Below are 17,530 nucleotides of genomic sequence, written 5' to 3'. Positions count from 1 at the left end.
TTCACAACCTTAACCCTAACAAAATCATTACTTCTGAAGGCATACAATAATGTATTTATTGTGCATACAATAATGTATTTATTGTTGTAGTGGAGAACACCTGTTCTTTTTCATATACCTTATGGGTTTCCCCCCTAAACAAACGCAAGAGGTTGTTTCAATAGTTATGTCAAGGCAATCATATTAGTTGAAAGTCCAAAGCATCTGAAATCTGATGCATCTAATTCAGTAGAGTGCCTAAATAAAAGTCAAAATTCCATCCTGCCCCTGCATTTAATAGCATAAGTAGATGCAAAGCTCTGTAGCACAGAAGAAGACCCATCTGGTTGAATGTGTCTGTTACCTTGACAACACGAGAAATTCTGACCTGGATCCATCTGTCAGAACCTGGTAGTTCCTAGGCTATATTTGTTTTTCTAATCTTGTTAAATTAAACTTAATCTACCAGGATGTTCCCTGTTATTGTTGCTTCCACTTTTATCGTTTTATGATACAAGCACCTCCGTTGAAACATTCCCCCCCCCCCCCCCATCAAGCAGAATAGATACATGGCTGGATGTATCTGCCTCAATCTAACTGGGGATATAATTTGCTTCATACATTCGCAAATCCCAGGTAATTTATCTTTGATCCTACACAGCAGAGCTGAGACTGCCCGGGAAGCAAAATGTACAGACTTTAAGGAAGGTCATCAAGTGATGTGCTTGAGAGGCTGCTCTGTTACCCAGAGAAAAACGAGAAAAATCTTATAAATTTTTGAATATTTGCAATTGGAGTAGAGTCAGTATAGGTTGGGAAATGTTAACTATTGAGAAACAAAAACATAAAGAGGTTTTATAAATACACGGGTGGGGGAGCATGGAACTTTTAGGATTTCTTCTTTGCCGGGTGCCTGTAATTCTTACTTACTTATGAGCAATAAGAATACAAAGACTGATAGGCAGTGAGATAGAATCTTTCGCCTCTAAAAGCTTTGCCTGTAAATGGAGCAAAATATTAACAAGAAGTCAAGCAAGTAACAGGGAATGGTAGCTGAGTTAAAAGAATGGACAGAATGCAGAAGGAAAGCCCGGAAGACCCTATTCACATTTAACATGTTTCTGTACACAGACATTGTAGTTTCCTTACTGGATTAAAATATAATATTTGATGTAAATGTGTGCGCCCACCCACCCACAATATATACAACCATAAATAAAAATGTATACATAAATACACATAATTGTGAAGAGTTCAGTCTAATAATATATACCATAGTATTTTGATGCTGTCCTGAAGATGACTGAGGTAGAGTTCAATATTCCATGTCATTGTTATGTAGCTTGAAATCTGACTTTTGGTATGAACTCTGTATTGGTTGTATAGCCTGCAAAGGCATGAGTGAACTCTGCTGGAGAGCAGGCTGCAGAAGTATCCCTGATGGGCTGAATACAAAGATTAACAGATGCATGCTTTCCCTAGAAAAGCAAATTCTGAAGAGTAATGTGGGGATGGAGGCACTTTTGTTAAATGTATGAAGTGAGGTAGGGATCTTTTCCATTTGTGTTTTATCAACGGAAACCCTTGGAAACTTAACAGCAATGTCGATCCCTTTACAAACCACAAAGTGTTCCCTGAATAACTCTTATGATTAAATGTCATTGATTGTATGATTAATTGGTAATTCCGCAAAGTGCTAATGAAGAGAAAAATGGGATCTACAAAAAAAAGCTTAGAAGAAAATGCCAGATTAGAATGAAATAGATTATTGAGAATCTATTTACAATCATAGTCTAAAACTTCCAAATAATGAGAGCAAGGCATTTAGACATAAGCATGAGTACAACAACTTTTGTAGGCCTCTAAATTCCTTTTGGAACTAAACAGCAAACTGTAGTCTAATGGGAGAGAGGACATAAAAGAACATTAGGCTTCAATTTTTTAAGAGCAGGGATGAGTATGTCATCTGTTGAGTGTCCAGGATGATCAATGAGTTACAGATGGGGTAGAATGCCATAAATTCTTATTTTAATAGGAACTTGCCAGGTTTGTATCTCCTGAATGAATATTTGGATCTGAATGCAGTTATCCTTTAATATCTACATTTCTCAGAGCTTTGCATTCATATGAAATGCATATATTAAATGTGCACAAAAATATGAAGAGTGGGGTTTTAAAGTACATGAAAAAGCATTACATTCAGGAAACCCGCTTACTAAAAATACATTATTAGACATCACATACAAAATGTATAGTTTATGGACAGATCTTCTTTAAAAAGCTGGACATAGATGGAGAAGATAGGATTGATTTATAGCAATAGCAATATCACTTAGATTTGTATATCACTTCATAGTGCTTTTACAACCCTCTCTAAGCAGTTTACAGAGTCAGCATATTGCCCCCAACAATCTGTGTGTCCTCATTTTACCGACCTCGGAAGGATGGAAGGCTGAGTCAACCTTGAGCCAGTGAGGTTTGAACTCCAGAACTGCAGCTGGCAGTCAGCTGAAGTAGCCTGCAGTACTGCACTCTAATCACTGTGCCACCTCGGCTCTATTTATAAGAGGAAAAATTTAAAACTGAAGGAAATTAAATTGATTATCTACCCCTAAGTGAAAAATGAATAAGAGGGTAACAATATGTTTTCGATAAGCAAACAGAAAGTCAAAGAACAAATATTATAAAACAAATTTAGCATTACAGCTAGTTAAAGATTTGTGTCAAAGCTCAATATGTTTTAAAGTTAAAGTCAATGGAGTTCTCCGCCAATAAATGTACAGCACTGCAGTCATGCTCCATAAATTTAAGTATGACATTTTATTGGTGGCTTGTTTCTGATACCTTTATTTTATTACTGTAGCTGTTAATCAAGTGTGAGAAGGTGTATTTCTTTAAAAAAGAAACAGCAATAAAGTTTTTTCACATATAAAAAAGGATACTTCTATCAGGATTCATCCACACTGAGGTGTAACTCTGGATTTCTTTGGATCTGTGAGGGTACTCATGGTGAGCTCCTGTGCTTCAGAATTGTCCATCATGCTGACTGTACATTTTCTTTTTTTTAAGAGGTAAAGAAAGTGGGTTACTTTCCTACATATTCTAGGGTGGTATCTTTCCATATGTCTTTGATGATTGCTATGTGTTGCTGAGCCCACAGGACCACACCAACTGTGAACCTTTGACTCTTACCATACCTGGTTAGATTAGCATTGATTAATTGAAATATGTTGTTAGGAAGAAATCTAGCGAGATCACATTGCAAAACAGCCTTTCCATGTTGACGTCTTAAAATTATGTGACAATCCCACCCCACCCCGAATTCCCAGCCTGTTCTGGGAACTGCTGCCCTGACACATTTAAAAGAGTCCAAATTGGGGGGGAAACTTCCTGTAGCATGTATGGTTCTTAACTCTAATATCCTTCTTCTCTTAGTTAGAACAAGGATGTGCTAACTCAGTAGAACTTCTCATCCTAAAATGGGCCTTTTATTTGCTTTCTTAGGTATGCGCATCCTGGTCACCCTGCTTTTGGACACACTTCCTATGTTGGGGAATGTCCTCCTTCTCTGTTTCTTTGTCTTCTTCATCTTTGGTATTGTTGGAGTCCAGCTTTGGGCAGGGCTGCTTAGGAACCGCTGCTTTCTACCTGAAAACTTCAGTCTGTAAGTATGAATGAGGTAGGCTTGCCCAGGTTCTTTGTAAGTGCTGAGGGGTTTCAATACATCAAAATAGTAGTTCCCATATGCACCGCAATATTCATACATAGCGTATGAGTATCTCTGCTTGGTGTTGTAACAGAAGTGGAAATTTTCTAGCAAAGTCATAAGAAACAACACAAGTATCTAAAATCCTCAGTAACATAACATTTTTTTCAGAATGTGTCCCATTGCCATGGCTGATAGCTGCCCAGCAGCGATGATAGAAATGTCTTCTTTCACTCAAAATATTATAGGACATGGAGTAAATTTTATGAATGGATAGAGACGAGGTAGAAACGAGAGGGAAGTTGGTGAATGTCAATAACTGTTAGTATGGAAAATAAAGATACTATAGAATTATGGATATAATACAGAAACATTGTAAATAGGCTAATGTAAGTAGAAATTTAGTTAAAACTCATTTTATTTTTTCCCCATTGGTTGTATTATTATAATTACTGTAAATATATTAATATTATAGTTATTAGCTTGTTAAGTATGTTAAGATTTGTTATTGATTTTTCTGTGGCTTTGCTTTATTTGTAATTGTTACCCTAACGTGACCCAGTCTTCTCAATAAAGAAAAGGAAATAAAAAGAAATGGAAAAAAGAAAAGAAATGTCCTCTTTCAAGTATGTCCGTCGGCAGTCACAATACTCCAAGAAGGGAGACTCAGCTACTAAATTGCAACTCTTCAGCAACCAAAGCTCTGACGGCCATTACAAATGAAGAGGGAATTTCCAACCTCCGACCAAATGGAAGAGGGAGAGCTGGAGAACAGCAATTGATGAGATTTGGCTCAGGAAAGAATTTGATTCAATTCAGTCAGAGATAACAGGAATGAGGCAGGAAGAAGAATCCAGTCTTATCAAGATTCAGTTCCTCATCTCTGCTAATGGGGTGAAAATAATTCCAGAGAAGTATGGAAGAAGTCATTATTAATAATGCTGGCACCATATAATAAAACCAAGCTTTGAAGGAATACAGACCTCTCTCCTGATGTGATATCTTTTCAATGTAGCTAAAACTGTGTATATACAACAAAATGTTTAATACATGTATAGCTATAAATGCAAAATGTGTTTTTGTAGTATTTTTGGAGAATTCTTCATTCTGATTCAGAAAGATATGTTGTGTTGAATTTGGTGCTATTTATGTGTAACCACTAATTGTGCAGTAGGGCTGTTATTGTGCTCATGATTCTTAAGGCTGAATGTGAATTACTTAACATATAGAGTATCTTGTTAATATCTGAACAGTCTAAGCAAGTTTCAGCATAGAGACACTAATTCGAAGCTTGTGAAAATTCTTCAGGTGCCCTTTAATTCTTGGGTTATCAATACAGCTGAAACTTATGAGAAACCTATCATAATTTTTTTAAAAAGTTAAGAGATTTTTTTTTTGAAGTTGGATGTTTTTTCTTCCTTTGAGTTTGTTTGCTGGGAAGAGAGAACAGTTAAGTTTCAGTAACATAAAATCCCTCTAAATAAATTGGCAACACACCAAAATCATGTTCTGATCAAGTCAACACCCCCTCCCCCCCCCCCCAATGCAGCTACTGTTCTGAGTGAAAGATCAGGAGTCTGGCAGCACCTTTTCTAATAAATTTTATCAAAAGATGCAAACATTTGCCAGCTGCTGCTCAGATGCGACTAAACAGTGACTAAACAGATGTAAGATTTCAGTTGGGATGAACCAAAGGGAAGGGAGGGGAAGAAAGTTGATTATGCAATTACAGAGGAGTCAAATTACTAGTATGTAATCAATTAACCACTGTGAACATCCATTGTATTTGGTGAGATCTTTTGAGATTGTTTAAAACCTTTTCCTGTGTGTGAGTTCAGAAGTCTCCATTTTAGAAAATCAAGTCTTGATTTTCTAAAATTGACACTTTGAGGTCTTCAGTAGAATGTCCCAATGGATATTATCTGATTGATAATACTTTGTTCTTGTTTCAGTCCTGACATTCATTATTGGTTTGGATAAATATCCTTTGGTTTTTCTTAATTATCTGTTTGGGGCCACAATAAACTAACACGGCTTTCCTTGTATGTGGTCTGAGTGAAGGGTGAAAGGCTGAATGGAGGGTGAGGGATGGATAAGTTTCAAAAGGTATTCAAACCAACAATTCAAGAATGAACCTGCCCAAACCTCTCCTAAATTTTGCTTTAAAAGCTTTTCTATGAACCTGCCTCCTCCACTAAGAAAAATATGTATCTTCAAGATGAATTAATTTATTATGGAATAAACTTTGGTGGATCATAGCTTGCTTTATATTGGCCATATAGCCCAAGCAGTTTGGTGAATTGCAAGTTGTCCACCAAGCCAGTTTATTTAGAGCTATGACTGTTTTCCACTTTTTTTCCTTACTGATTAACTTAGTAATTATGCAAATAGCAAGATGGGTGTTTATTAGATTCTGCCCCCCTTTGAAGTGTTTTATGTTTTTCATAATCTATAAAGAAATAACAGATATATGGGACTGAAGCTGTACATGCATCCTATCTAGTATCACATCTTACCTCAGATAACAACCAGCACAAATTATTTGAGTGATGTATTTATCTGACATCATTTTTTAGCTTCAAAACATCAGTAGTTTAGAGATATTTTTTAAAAATGAATTGCCATTCCTGGCAATCAGAGTGCTCCCACCTACAATTAATTTCTTTGATTGCTTGCTCTGAACTCAATTATCCTATTGGCCCCTGTAACATCTCTGAGCCAGTAGTTCCTTGTATTGCTCTATTGACTGCATGAATATCACTTTTGCTCTGTTCATTTTCATACTGTTGCTTTGTAAGAATAACAGTGTGATTATTTCCCACTTTCTTTTTGCACTGTGAAAAGAACATTCCATCTTTACTTCATCCCCAACTAGTGTGATTTTGGTTCTGTAACCATCCGTGTGTCTCTTTCTTCCAGGCCTTACACACTGGAGCTGGAATCCTACTATCAGACAGAGAATGAAGATGAAAGCCCTTTTATCTGCTCCCAGCCTCGAGAAAATGGGATGCGGGATTGCCGCAGTGTTCCCATACGGAGGGAGGAAGGCCTGGTGTGTACCCTGAACTATTATTCCTACAACGACACCAGCAACACCTCTTGTGTCAACTGGAACCAATATTACACAAATTGTTCTGCCGGGGAGCACAACCCTTTCAAAGGAGCTATCAATTTTGATAACATTGGATATGCATGGATTGCAATATTTCAGGTGAATCAAAAGGACTTAAACCATGATCTTGTGCTGCTGCAGCAACTGGGAAAATGAAGTTTGTGTTTATTTTTGTTCAGAAGTGCATTTATTTTTCAAATTTGAACCAAGTAATTAAATAGCTGAGAATCTGCAAGTCCTGCTTTTACTGTAATAAATATAGGTTCTATGGGTACCAAATATGCATGTGGTTTTTTTTGTTTGTTATTATTCTCTATTAAATTATGTCAATTTATATATTGTGTTATTTTTAATGCAAAGATTGAATAGGGTAATTGGGAGCCCTAGAATCAGTCAGTACATCCCTTGGTCTTGTTTAAGGTGGTCTTTTACAAGTTACCTGTTTAGACCCCTGGTACGAATTTTCTGACCCTTCCCCATAACTAGTACTTTGGGGAAGACCTAAAAGAAGCCAGGAAAAAATGTGAAAGAATATTAAAGAAAGGGATGATAGTTATCACATCCACCTGGCCCACCCTACTACTTGATTTAGCCTTGTCTACCAAGTAGCATCAACCAATTACTCTGAGAGAATGTGACCCTCAATATGGACAAACTGTCTTGTAGGTGACTTAAAAATTTCATAGCTATTTTGTTAGATGTCTACCATTCCTTGCTCTTCACAGCCCTGCAATCATCAAGATGAGCTAACCAATGACTTCCTTTTCTTTTGCCTTATCACAGGTCATCACCCTGGAGGGCTGGGTAGATATCATGTACTTCGTCATGGATGCTCATTCCTTCTACAACTTCATCTATTTCATTCTCCTGATCATTGTGAGTTTTGTCTCCAGTTGTGTCAATCAGAAGCATTATACCTAGATTTCCACTGAGGAAAAGTCATACTGGGGTGCATGGAAGGACTGATGATAGGATTTATTATTAGAGCCTCCCAAAACAGGGTAGCCAGATAAAAAAGAAAACCAGATCTCATGTGCTTCTTGCATTTGCAAGGTGACATTGAAATCACTTAGAAAAAAAATCTAGTCAGTGACACTGGTTTCCTCACTGTTTACTACTCATGCTTTCTGCTCCACATTTTTATTTTAGTAAGCAAAGGTTGAAAAAAGAGAACTAACCTTAAAAGTTAGCATAGAGGATGCTTGAATTTGATCTATGGTGACAAAGACAAATGCAAATAATTTGATCTTATATTGGCTTTTATGTTAAAGAAACCTGCTGACCATGATATTTTTGTTCTTGTTTTGGTAGCCTCAAATAACCTCTACACTTTCCTTATAATATACATAACAGATTTAATAACAGCTGCTTAGATTTTGTCTCTTTCTGCCTTACCCCAATATTTGTCAAGATTATACAAAGCTTATATGTCAGGGAAAAAATGGAGAACAAAGTTATGACAAATAGCATTCAGACAGGCAAGATATAGGAGTAAACCTCAGATACATTCATATTAACCTACATGGGTAATTATTTAGGATCTGTTTAGAATTGTGTTTTTTTTAATCCGACAATAATCAGTATCATTCTTACTCTTGGCCATTGCAGTTGCAGACAAGATTGTTAGATCATCTGTGATTCTCTAAGACATGGACATAGATTAGAATCTATAGCTGAAGCTGTGGGGCCACAGGTGATCTCTTTCAGCATTTGGAAATCACCAACAATTGTTACTGAGGGTAAAATTATTACATGCATGATTGCATATAAATTGAATGAAATCACATTTAATCCTGCCCCACCAATTTGAAGTAATACCTCAGCAAAGATGCAGATGCTGTGTAAACTATGGTGGGTAAAAATACAAACTGTAAATAAAACAGAAAAAATAATAATTTCTAGAATACTGGCTTGAGGACTTTGAGATAATTATTTACAGAGCATTAAAGAACATTGCAACAATTTGTACACTTTAATGAGGAAGAATAAATGTGAAACAGGTGTCAGGAATGTAGACATTGTTTTGGGCCATTAAGGCCACTTTTCAGAAAGCAGAGTTCAGATAAATCCTCCTAGGGAAGGACTAGATGTACAGGACTAGAGGTAATACTAGATTAAACTTGGAAACCATAAGTTTAACTCTTTCATGCCTATGTTAAATTTAGAGTGAGTGTAATGAGCCACAAGAGCAGAGGTGGGTTGTTCCCAGTTCAGCCCAGATTGGGTAAACCAGTAGTAGCAGCAGTGGAAGGCTCTGCCCACCCACCCGGATGCTTTTACATAGAAGTGGCATGCAAGTGTGCATAGTAAAAATATGGAAACCCACCACTGCACAAGAGTAAGCAGAATCTGTAACATGTAGCATAAGCAAACCAAAATCCTAAAGCCTAAAAAATCCTAAATTTTTCAGGGTCTGGATCATATTTATCTATTATTTATAAGAAGTATATTCCCCAGGAACCTTCAATTCTATTCTACAAATAAGACATGCAAGCAAATAAAAAGGAAAAGCAAATAAGATTAAACCCATATTTCAGAAAGCTCAAAAATAAAGAAGACTCTGGCCAGAGACCAAAAGACGGTAATGCTTTTGTATCAGATGAAACATGATGTAGAGCAAGGATGTCAAACTCACATCGTCATGATGGCATCATGTGATGTATTGGGACTTCCCCCCCTTCGCTAAACCGGGCGTGGGTGTGGCCAGTGCGTGATGCATCCGGCCAAGGGTTTGGCAGCCCTGATGAAGAGTGTACCATAACTATAGCTCTTCCACTGAGACAAGATTTTGTTTTGTGTATTGTTTTATTTTGCTTTTGTGACCATCTTCTAATTCTCATCTGGCAAAAGCTCCATTGGAGGCCTTCAGCTGAAGCTCTTAAAGTATAAGGTTATACATAGGAGATAAATGTTACTTCATGCTTCTAGGTCTTAAATCATGAATGCTATAAGGCCAAAGGCAGTACCTGGAATCTAAGCATAGAAATGGACTGAAGGCCGGGAGCAGTTGGTCTAAGACAGATAATCATAATGTCCTGGTTGAGTAAAAAATGTAGAACTTAGATTCTGCACTGACTGTAGTTTTAATACCTTTACTTTTTTTTTTTTTTTACTTTTATTAAACATTTATAGGCCGCCCTTTTCCCTGAGGGGACTCAGGGCGGCTTACAATAATAGGGGAGGGGAGTGCAGGACAAAACACAAAAAGAAAATGTGAGTAAAAATAATTAGCGGTAAAAATACAACATTCATTCAACATTCGGGAGGGGCGAGAGTAAAGTCTTATCCCCAGGCCTGACGGGATAGCCAGATCTTGAGGGCTGTGCGGAAGGCCTGGACGGTGGTGAGGGTGCGGATCTCCACGGGGAGATTGTTCCATAGCGTCGGAGCTGCAACTGAGAAGGCTCTCCTCCGCGTAGTCGCCAGTCGGCACTGACTGGCGGATGGAATTCGGAGGAGGCCTACTCTGTGCGATCTGATGGGACGAAGGGAGGTAATTGGCAGAAGGCGGTCTCTCAAATAGCCAGATCCACTACCATGGAGCGCTTTATGAATGGTAAGTAGGACCTTGAAGTGCACCCGGAGATCAACAGGTAGCCAGCGCAGCTCACTACACTTTAAAGATTTAGTGCATTACAGTCATTTTACTAGGGTTTACTAGTGTATGAATAAAAGAAGCTGGTCTTATATATGGTAGAGTACCCAACTTCGCAGCTGGCAGGCCATTGATAGCCGATTGAATTAAAAGTGATTTTTCCCCCCAAATACAAATCTTCCAAAGTTCTCTTTAACAAACTTGATTAAGATGAAAGCAAGAGTGTTCCAAACATTTCAGAAAACTGAACTCTTGAGTTAGGAACCAACACATAGTATTTATGTCTGCATGAAGGTGGAAATATTCTGAATCTTTTTCTCACAGCCTCATAATATACCCAGGAAGAGGCGAGTCTTCCCCTCTGATAAAGGGGAAATCTGCAGTTGTGAATGAGATACACAATGGTTACTTGAACCCTTTTCAACCCCCAAACTAATTTTTATACCAATACTGCCTGACTATGCAGTCCTAGGAAAAGACTGTATGCCAGTGATGGCTAACCTTTTTGCCATTGCATGCCAAAAGCAGGGGGAGCGGGGGGTTGAGCGCATATGTGCCCATACCCATAATTCTATGTGCTCTCCCCTTGTGCATGTGTATGTGACACACACACCCGCTCTCACCCCTCTTTTGGCACGCAGTGGCCCTGTTTTTCACCCTCCCCAGGCTCCCGACCCTTTCTAGGAGCCTGGGGAGGGCGAAAAAGGCCTCCCGCCCTGGAGGGTGAAAACGGTCCGTTTGCCAACTGTTGGACCAGAAAGTGTGTTTTTCAATGTCCCCAGGCTCCATACCCTTTCTAGGAGCCTGGGGAGGACAAAAATGGCTCTCCCTACCCTCTTGGAGGCTTACCGTAGGCCGAAAACAGCCTGTTTCCCAACTTCTCATGGGCCCAGAAGTCCTGAAAATCAGCTGCCCAGCGCGCGCATGCATGCTGGAGCTGAGCTCGCATGCTTACTGCTGTGGCTCCATGTGCCACCTGTGGCATGCATCATGGCTCTAGACTCTTGTTCCTTTTTTGCCACCCAAAGATTTTTGCTTGCCAGTAAGTTTCACACAGGTGTGGGATTTTACCAGTTCCGACTGGTTCAAGTGAACCGGTAGCTCCGACTATCAGCTGGGCCTGCCCACCCACCCCTGCACTATACTCACCTATATTCCCTTTTCTGAAGCACAACTGATAGGATTGCTGTGCCTCAGCTATATTCCTCTCCCGCAGTAATGTGTAAGGTGATTTCTCTGTAAACTCTGTACATGGGAGAACCGGTTGTTAAACCGGTAGGATCCCGCCCCTGGTTTCACATACCACTCTGTTATGTCCATGAGGGGTCCTTGGTGCTCTATGATCTTGGTTGTTTTCTTGCAGGTGTTTCATTACCCAAACTAAGTAATATCATCAGTTTTAACCCTGGGCTACAAATGTTCTGCTTTATTAATTTGCATTGCCTCCGTTTACAAATACTCATGCTATAATCACACCAAGGATATTACACCAATAGATTTCATCTACCGTGGGAAACGGTGGGAGTTTTTTTTTTGGAACATTAGATTTTTACAAAAAGTGCTGGGCAAAAAGAACAAGAGCTTCCATGGATGGGGAACCTCCTAGTTAAGTAGACTAGGTAGGGCGGCATCCATACAAGCCCAAGAAGTAACAAATAGCAAAATTAGCATCGTTATGTAAGCTGTGTCCCTTTTTAAAATACATGCATTGTGATTATTCCCCTCCCCCATTCTGACAAAACTGGTGGATTCTGTAGATGCTTCTGAAAAGCCTCCAAAAAGGAGAATGATGCCTTCCCCTCCACCCCCCCACGCACCGGGGTAGAACACCTCTGAGGTTATCCAGAAAGAAGGCCACAGAATGGTAGATGGCTCAGCAATTTCTGCCTTCTGAGATGGCCTGAGTAAATACTCAATTTGTAGAATTGAGGTAGCCCAGAGAAAAGAACCAGTTGTAGGCTGCTGTTGTGGGTGCACCTCGGTTCACCCACGTAACACCTATCCTCCGCGAGCTGCACTGGCTGCCTATTGGTCTCCGGATACGCTTCAAGGTGCTAGTCATCACTTATAAAGCCCTTCATGGTATTGGACCTGGGTACTTGAGAGACCGCCTACTGCCAATTACCTCCATTAGACCAATTAGATCCCACAGACTAGGCCTCCTCCGAATTCCATCCGCCGGCCAGTGTCGACTGGCGACTACTCGGAGGAGAGCCTTCTCTGTGGCTGCTCCAACCCTTTGGAACGAACTCCCTGTGGAGATTCGTACCCTCACCACCCTCCAGGCCTTCCGCATAGCCCTTAAAACCTGGCTGTTCCGACAGGCCTGGGGCTAAAGATTTGCTGCCCCTATTTCGAATGGTATGACTGTTGTGCTTTTTAATTATGTATTGTTTTGTGTTGTTACTAAACTGTCTGTATCCCCCCTTCCCTTTTTGAGCTGTGAGCCGCCCTGAGTCCCCTTAGGGAAAAGGGCGGCATACAAATGAAATAAACTCAACTCAAACTCAAACTTTTTGAGATCTTCAGACTGAATAGCCATCAGGGGCTACATACAATGCAGCCTAATGAAGAGAGCCTGTTTTGGAGTAAAATTCAGACTCTTCAACTGCAGGCAGCTGTTGCCTGTTGAGTGCCAGCTAACAAAGGAAACGATTTCTCCTGAAAACAGCCAGAGACTCCATAAGGGAAGTATCTGCCTTGAAAACACTTCAAGTGAATACGTTTAGGAGAGGGGGGGAAACCCTACTTAATTGTGATAAGTACAAATACAGACTACCAAGACATCTTTTGAAGTCAAAACAATCTTTATTGAGCTGCACTATCATTGGTGGAATGAGAAAGGGGTGGGGAAGGAGGGGGCTGAGATGATGCCTGAATATCTTGATATGAAAGGAAGGAAGAGAAGAAGGGCAGGGAATATCATTGGGTGCCTCTCCCATAAACAATGATGGCCGTCATCTTGGAGTGAGTTTGCAGGAGGTTTTCTCAAGCTGGTTAAAGTCAGTCACTTCTATATGGTGATTTTTTTTTAGGCATGGATGTGCTCCCCACGTGACTCCTGAGCTTGAGAAGTTTATGATACACTTGGAATGTATAAAGCGGAGAAGATTGAGGCATCATTGCAGCAGTTATTAAAAGTCCAGGGGGAAGATGGCTAATTACTGAGTCTCCTCCGCTTGCTGTGTCCCCTTCTTGTCACTGCCAGTTCATCTGTAAATTCCATGTGGGAGGTCATTAGGAAAGAAATTGAAAATGACATTAATCCCCGTATTGTTATTGCCCAGCCGCAGTTGGATTACTCTGCCTAGTTCTGTTCCCTGTGTCTCAGAAAGATGCAGAGAGAGGTAGAGGAGTTGCAGATAAGGGCAATCAAAATTATCAAGGGGATGCAGCTAATTCTTTTATGTGGGAGGGTTTTACATCAAGTAGGAGGGGCAGGGTAAGCATATTAAAAAGGCAAATAGATAGAGGCATGTATGAAATATGGCAAGGGTAAATTAGCAGCCAGGTAATTTTTTTTGCGCCCTCAGAATAAAAGAACTGATGGTCATTCAATTAAATTAAATGGCGAAAGATTTAGGACCGTGATGGTGAACCTATGGCATGCAGAGCCATATTTGCTGGCATGCCAGCCGTCAGCTCTGGGCAGCTGATTTTTTGCCTTTCTAGAAGGCCAGGGGGAGGCCATTCCCGCCCCCCAGGCTTCAGGGAAGCCTACGGAGGCTGGGGAGGGCAAAAAATGGCCTCAATGGGCCAACCGGAAGTTTGCAAATTATCAATTTCTAGTTTCCAGAGAGCCTCCAGGAGAGGCCGTTTTTGCCCTCCCCAGACTTTAGGAAAGCCTCCGGAGCCTGGAGAAGTATTGTGCGCGCATGCGTGGAGGGGTGGGGGTGTCACGCATGCATGCACAGGTGGGCGGGAAGGATTTAATTGGTGTGGGTATGCATGGGTGTGCGATACCGCACATGCGCACAATTTTGGCACACTGTAAGAAAAAGGTTCGCCATCACTGATTTAGGAGAACATCATCATGTACCACATGGTTAAACTATGGAACTTGCTCTTAGAGGAAGGAATGTAGTGGTATTGTGTCTCTCAATACTACTTGTTGGAAACAGCCGAGAAAGTGCTGCATGCTCAGGAATCGGCAGTTTGACATCCTTCAGGACACCTGGATTCCAGCTCTCTTTACCAGGAGTAACAATCTGTGGGAATGATAGCCGCAAATATCTGTAGATCACCAAACTGTCTACTAATGAAATAGTCCAGTGGTCCCCAACCTTTCTGACTTGTAGAGCGATGGCAGCAGCGGCAGTGGAGAGGGGATGGTTTTGTGGGAGCACCTCCACTTGTGCAATCGGCGTGCATAAATGGATCTTTGCACACAGGCACGAGTGCCCACGGTTTGTGCAAGGGAAGACTTGTGAGCACGCTCGCCTGCTGCTTGAGTGGTGTGGTTCCAAATGGGCTGAGGGTTGGCGGACCCCAGAAATGGCCTAATCCAGCAAGTCCCTTACTACATTCTTGAAGTTTAGGAGAAAATGAGTCTAGCTTGATGTGGCAAAATGAAGGAATTTCACCCAGAGCCATAGAACTATATAGATGTAAACCAGTGCAATTATTTCTGATCAAAGGCTTCTCTGCTGTCATAACAGTAAAATGTCTGTAATATGATATATTTAAGGAGCAAAGTGCTTTTGCCATATGCCTTTTATGGCTTTTTGTTTTCTATCATATAGCCTAAGCATTTAAAATTCTATAAAAACCCAAGGAATTTTATCATACCCAGCACATTTGTCCTTCTCCTGCTATAACCACCTCTTCTTCGTGCAATATTTTATTCTTTTTAAATTTCCTTAAATTGTAAAGGTAATTTGTCATGTGGCTCAGAGGAACTGCTGCTTAAGAAATATGAACCAAAACAATGTTTGCTTGGAGGCATGCAAAACTATTCACTTCTCCAGGCAGTTTTTGAAAATATAACTTATAGACATCAAAATTGCCGTTTGTTTTATATCGGTTGGGGGTTCTGGAAGCAGAATATACATAATCTGTCTTTATGTTTGCTGCAGTCTCTGGCAGCTTTTTTCAAGCCTAATTGTAGGATCAGTTTAGAGGGGGTGATTCATAGCCTCATCGATACTCCTATAAAGTGTTTCATTTCCCCTCTTCCAGTGTGTAAACCTGTGTGAAAATAGACAATATCGGTCAGGTATCTCCATGCACTTCCAAACATTTGCCAAGAAAACTTCAGGGACTGGTCCAGACCTGAAGCCTCTCCCAGGTCCTTGAGAAGAACTCAATAAGTGGACAGAAAGGCCAAATCTAGTGTTAACATCTGACCGACAGGGCAACCATTCATAATAATATGAAAGCATGTATGGGTATAGAGATTTAGCATTGTGCACAGGGGTGAAATCCAGCAGGTTCTGACTGGTTTTGGAGAACCAACAGCGGAAATTTTGAGTAGTTTGGAGAACCAGCAAATGCCACCTCTGGCTGGCCCCAGAGTGGGGTGGGAATGGGGATTTTTCAGTATCCTTCCCCTGCCACGTCCATCAAGCCACATCATGCTCTCCAAACCATGCCCACAGAATCGGTAGTAAAAAAAATTGAATTTCACCACTGTTTGTGCATCATTAGAAAGAGTATGCAACACACACATACCCTGCTGCCAGATTTCCCTGGGAAATGCAGCATCTACGATGGAAAAAAGGCTGCTATTCCTTTTTTAATAGATTTACTTATTTATTTCCATTCCATAAAGTAGATTCTGGTGAACTCAGTGTGGCCACCTGGTCATGATGCAAACTTGCATTCATTCTACTAGCCCTCCTGAATTCAAGAGGAGTTCTCAAATAAATGGGTAGAATTGCACCATTCGTTTGGAGTTTCTCCACATTTTTATCTCCAAAGAGTGATATCAGATGATCTCCCACACTCATCCTAACCAGATCCAGGGCAGCTTCAGTGTTTGTTGCATGATAAACCTTCAAACCTTTGTTCCTTGGATGAAATATTAAGGTGTTAGTGCAAGGTTCTTTCCCCTCCTTGAGTTTTAAAATAATAAGATGTTGGTTTGGAGTCCACAGTTGTTTTGAAAAAAAATATGTTTTTTTTCCTCCATCTCTACATACTCTCTCAGTTGGGCTTCTCCACATAAATAGGGCTAATCACAAACTATTTCTCTTTTAGGTGGGCTCTTTCTTCATGATAAATCTCTGCCTCGTGGTCATAGCAACCCAGTTCTCAGAGACCAAGCAGCGAGAGAGCCAGCTAATGAAGGAGCAGCGAATCCGCTACCTCTCCAACGCAAGCACGTTGGCTAGCTTTTCGGAGCCAGGAAGCTGTTACGATGAACTTCTCAAATACCTTGTCTATGTCCTTCGGAAGGCCGGCAAGCAAGTGGTAGAAACTTGTTGGACCACAGGGGTAAAGATGGGCTTTCTCTCCAGCCCAAGCAGTAAGAACAGCACAGAGAGACAACTGTGCAAACATCATCCGCAGAAAAGGTCATCAGTACATCACCTCATTCACCATCACCATCACCACCATCACCACTATCACCTAGGCAATGGAAGCCTACGGGCCCCACGAGCCAGTCCAGAAATTAGTGATGTGGAAACCAGCTCCATTCACAACGGTGCCAATCGGTTGATGCTTCCTTCAGTAGTCAATCCTTCTCACATGGCACCGGGCAACACGGAATCTGTTCACAGTATCTACCATGCAGACTGCCATTTTGAGCCAATTCATTGCCAATCATCTCTCTCTCAGACTGGTCTCAGTTTGCCGGGACCTGAGGTGCTCCCCAGGACCATGGTTGGCAGCAAGGTTTACCCAACAGTACACCCAAGTAGCTCCCACGAGCTCCTCAAAGATAAAGGTTTTCCAGAGTCCGCATTGAACCCCGGGACTAGCATGCTGATGAATCTTAACATCCCTCCAGGGCCTTATAGTCCGATGCAGAAGATATTGGAAACACAGAGCACTGGTAAGTAGTAAGCTTGGCTGTTGACCATTCAGTCAAGCTTGAATGACAGGCAGAGTAGTAATCTTTGTGTTCCTCTTTTGTCCATTTTGTCCTTAGCATTTCCACCAAGCTACATCTCAGGGACAACAAGTGTGTTTTGTT

At 40.8% G+C, this 17,530-nt stretch overlaps 1 protein-coding gene across 1 annotated transcript in view; it reads left to right on the top strand.

Annotated features, from left to right (window-relative positions):
* Window positions 1–17,530, top strand: part of CACNA1G (calcium voltage-gated channel subunit alpha1 G) — a 484,357-nt gene that overhangs the window by 256,716 nt on the left and 210,111 nt on the right. The window contains exons 5-8 of the mRNA XM_032212057.1: window positions 3,484–3,643; window positions 6,605–6,896; window positions 7,581–7,673; window positions 16,591–17,389. Coding sequence (XP_032067948.1) covers window positions 3,484–3,643; window positions 6,605–6,896; window positions 7,581–7,673; window positions 16,591–17,389 — 1,344 coding nt within the window. The remainder of the gene's footprint in view (window positions 1–3,483; window positions 3,644–6,604; window positions 6,897–7,580; window positions 7,674–16,590; window positions 17,390–17,530) is intronic.

The sequence above is a fragment of the Thamnophis elegans genome, chromosome 2 (genome assembly GCF_009769535.1).
Source record: "Thamnophis elegans isolate rThaEle1 chromosome 2, rThaEle1.pri, whole genome shotgun sequence".
In the NCBI taxonomy this organism is placed as follows: Eukaryota; Metazoa; Chordata; class Lepidosauria; order Squamata; family Colubridae; genus Thamnophis; species Thamnophis elegans.
This window is presented reverse-complemented; position numbering and strand designations above follow the sequence as displayed.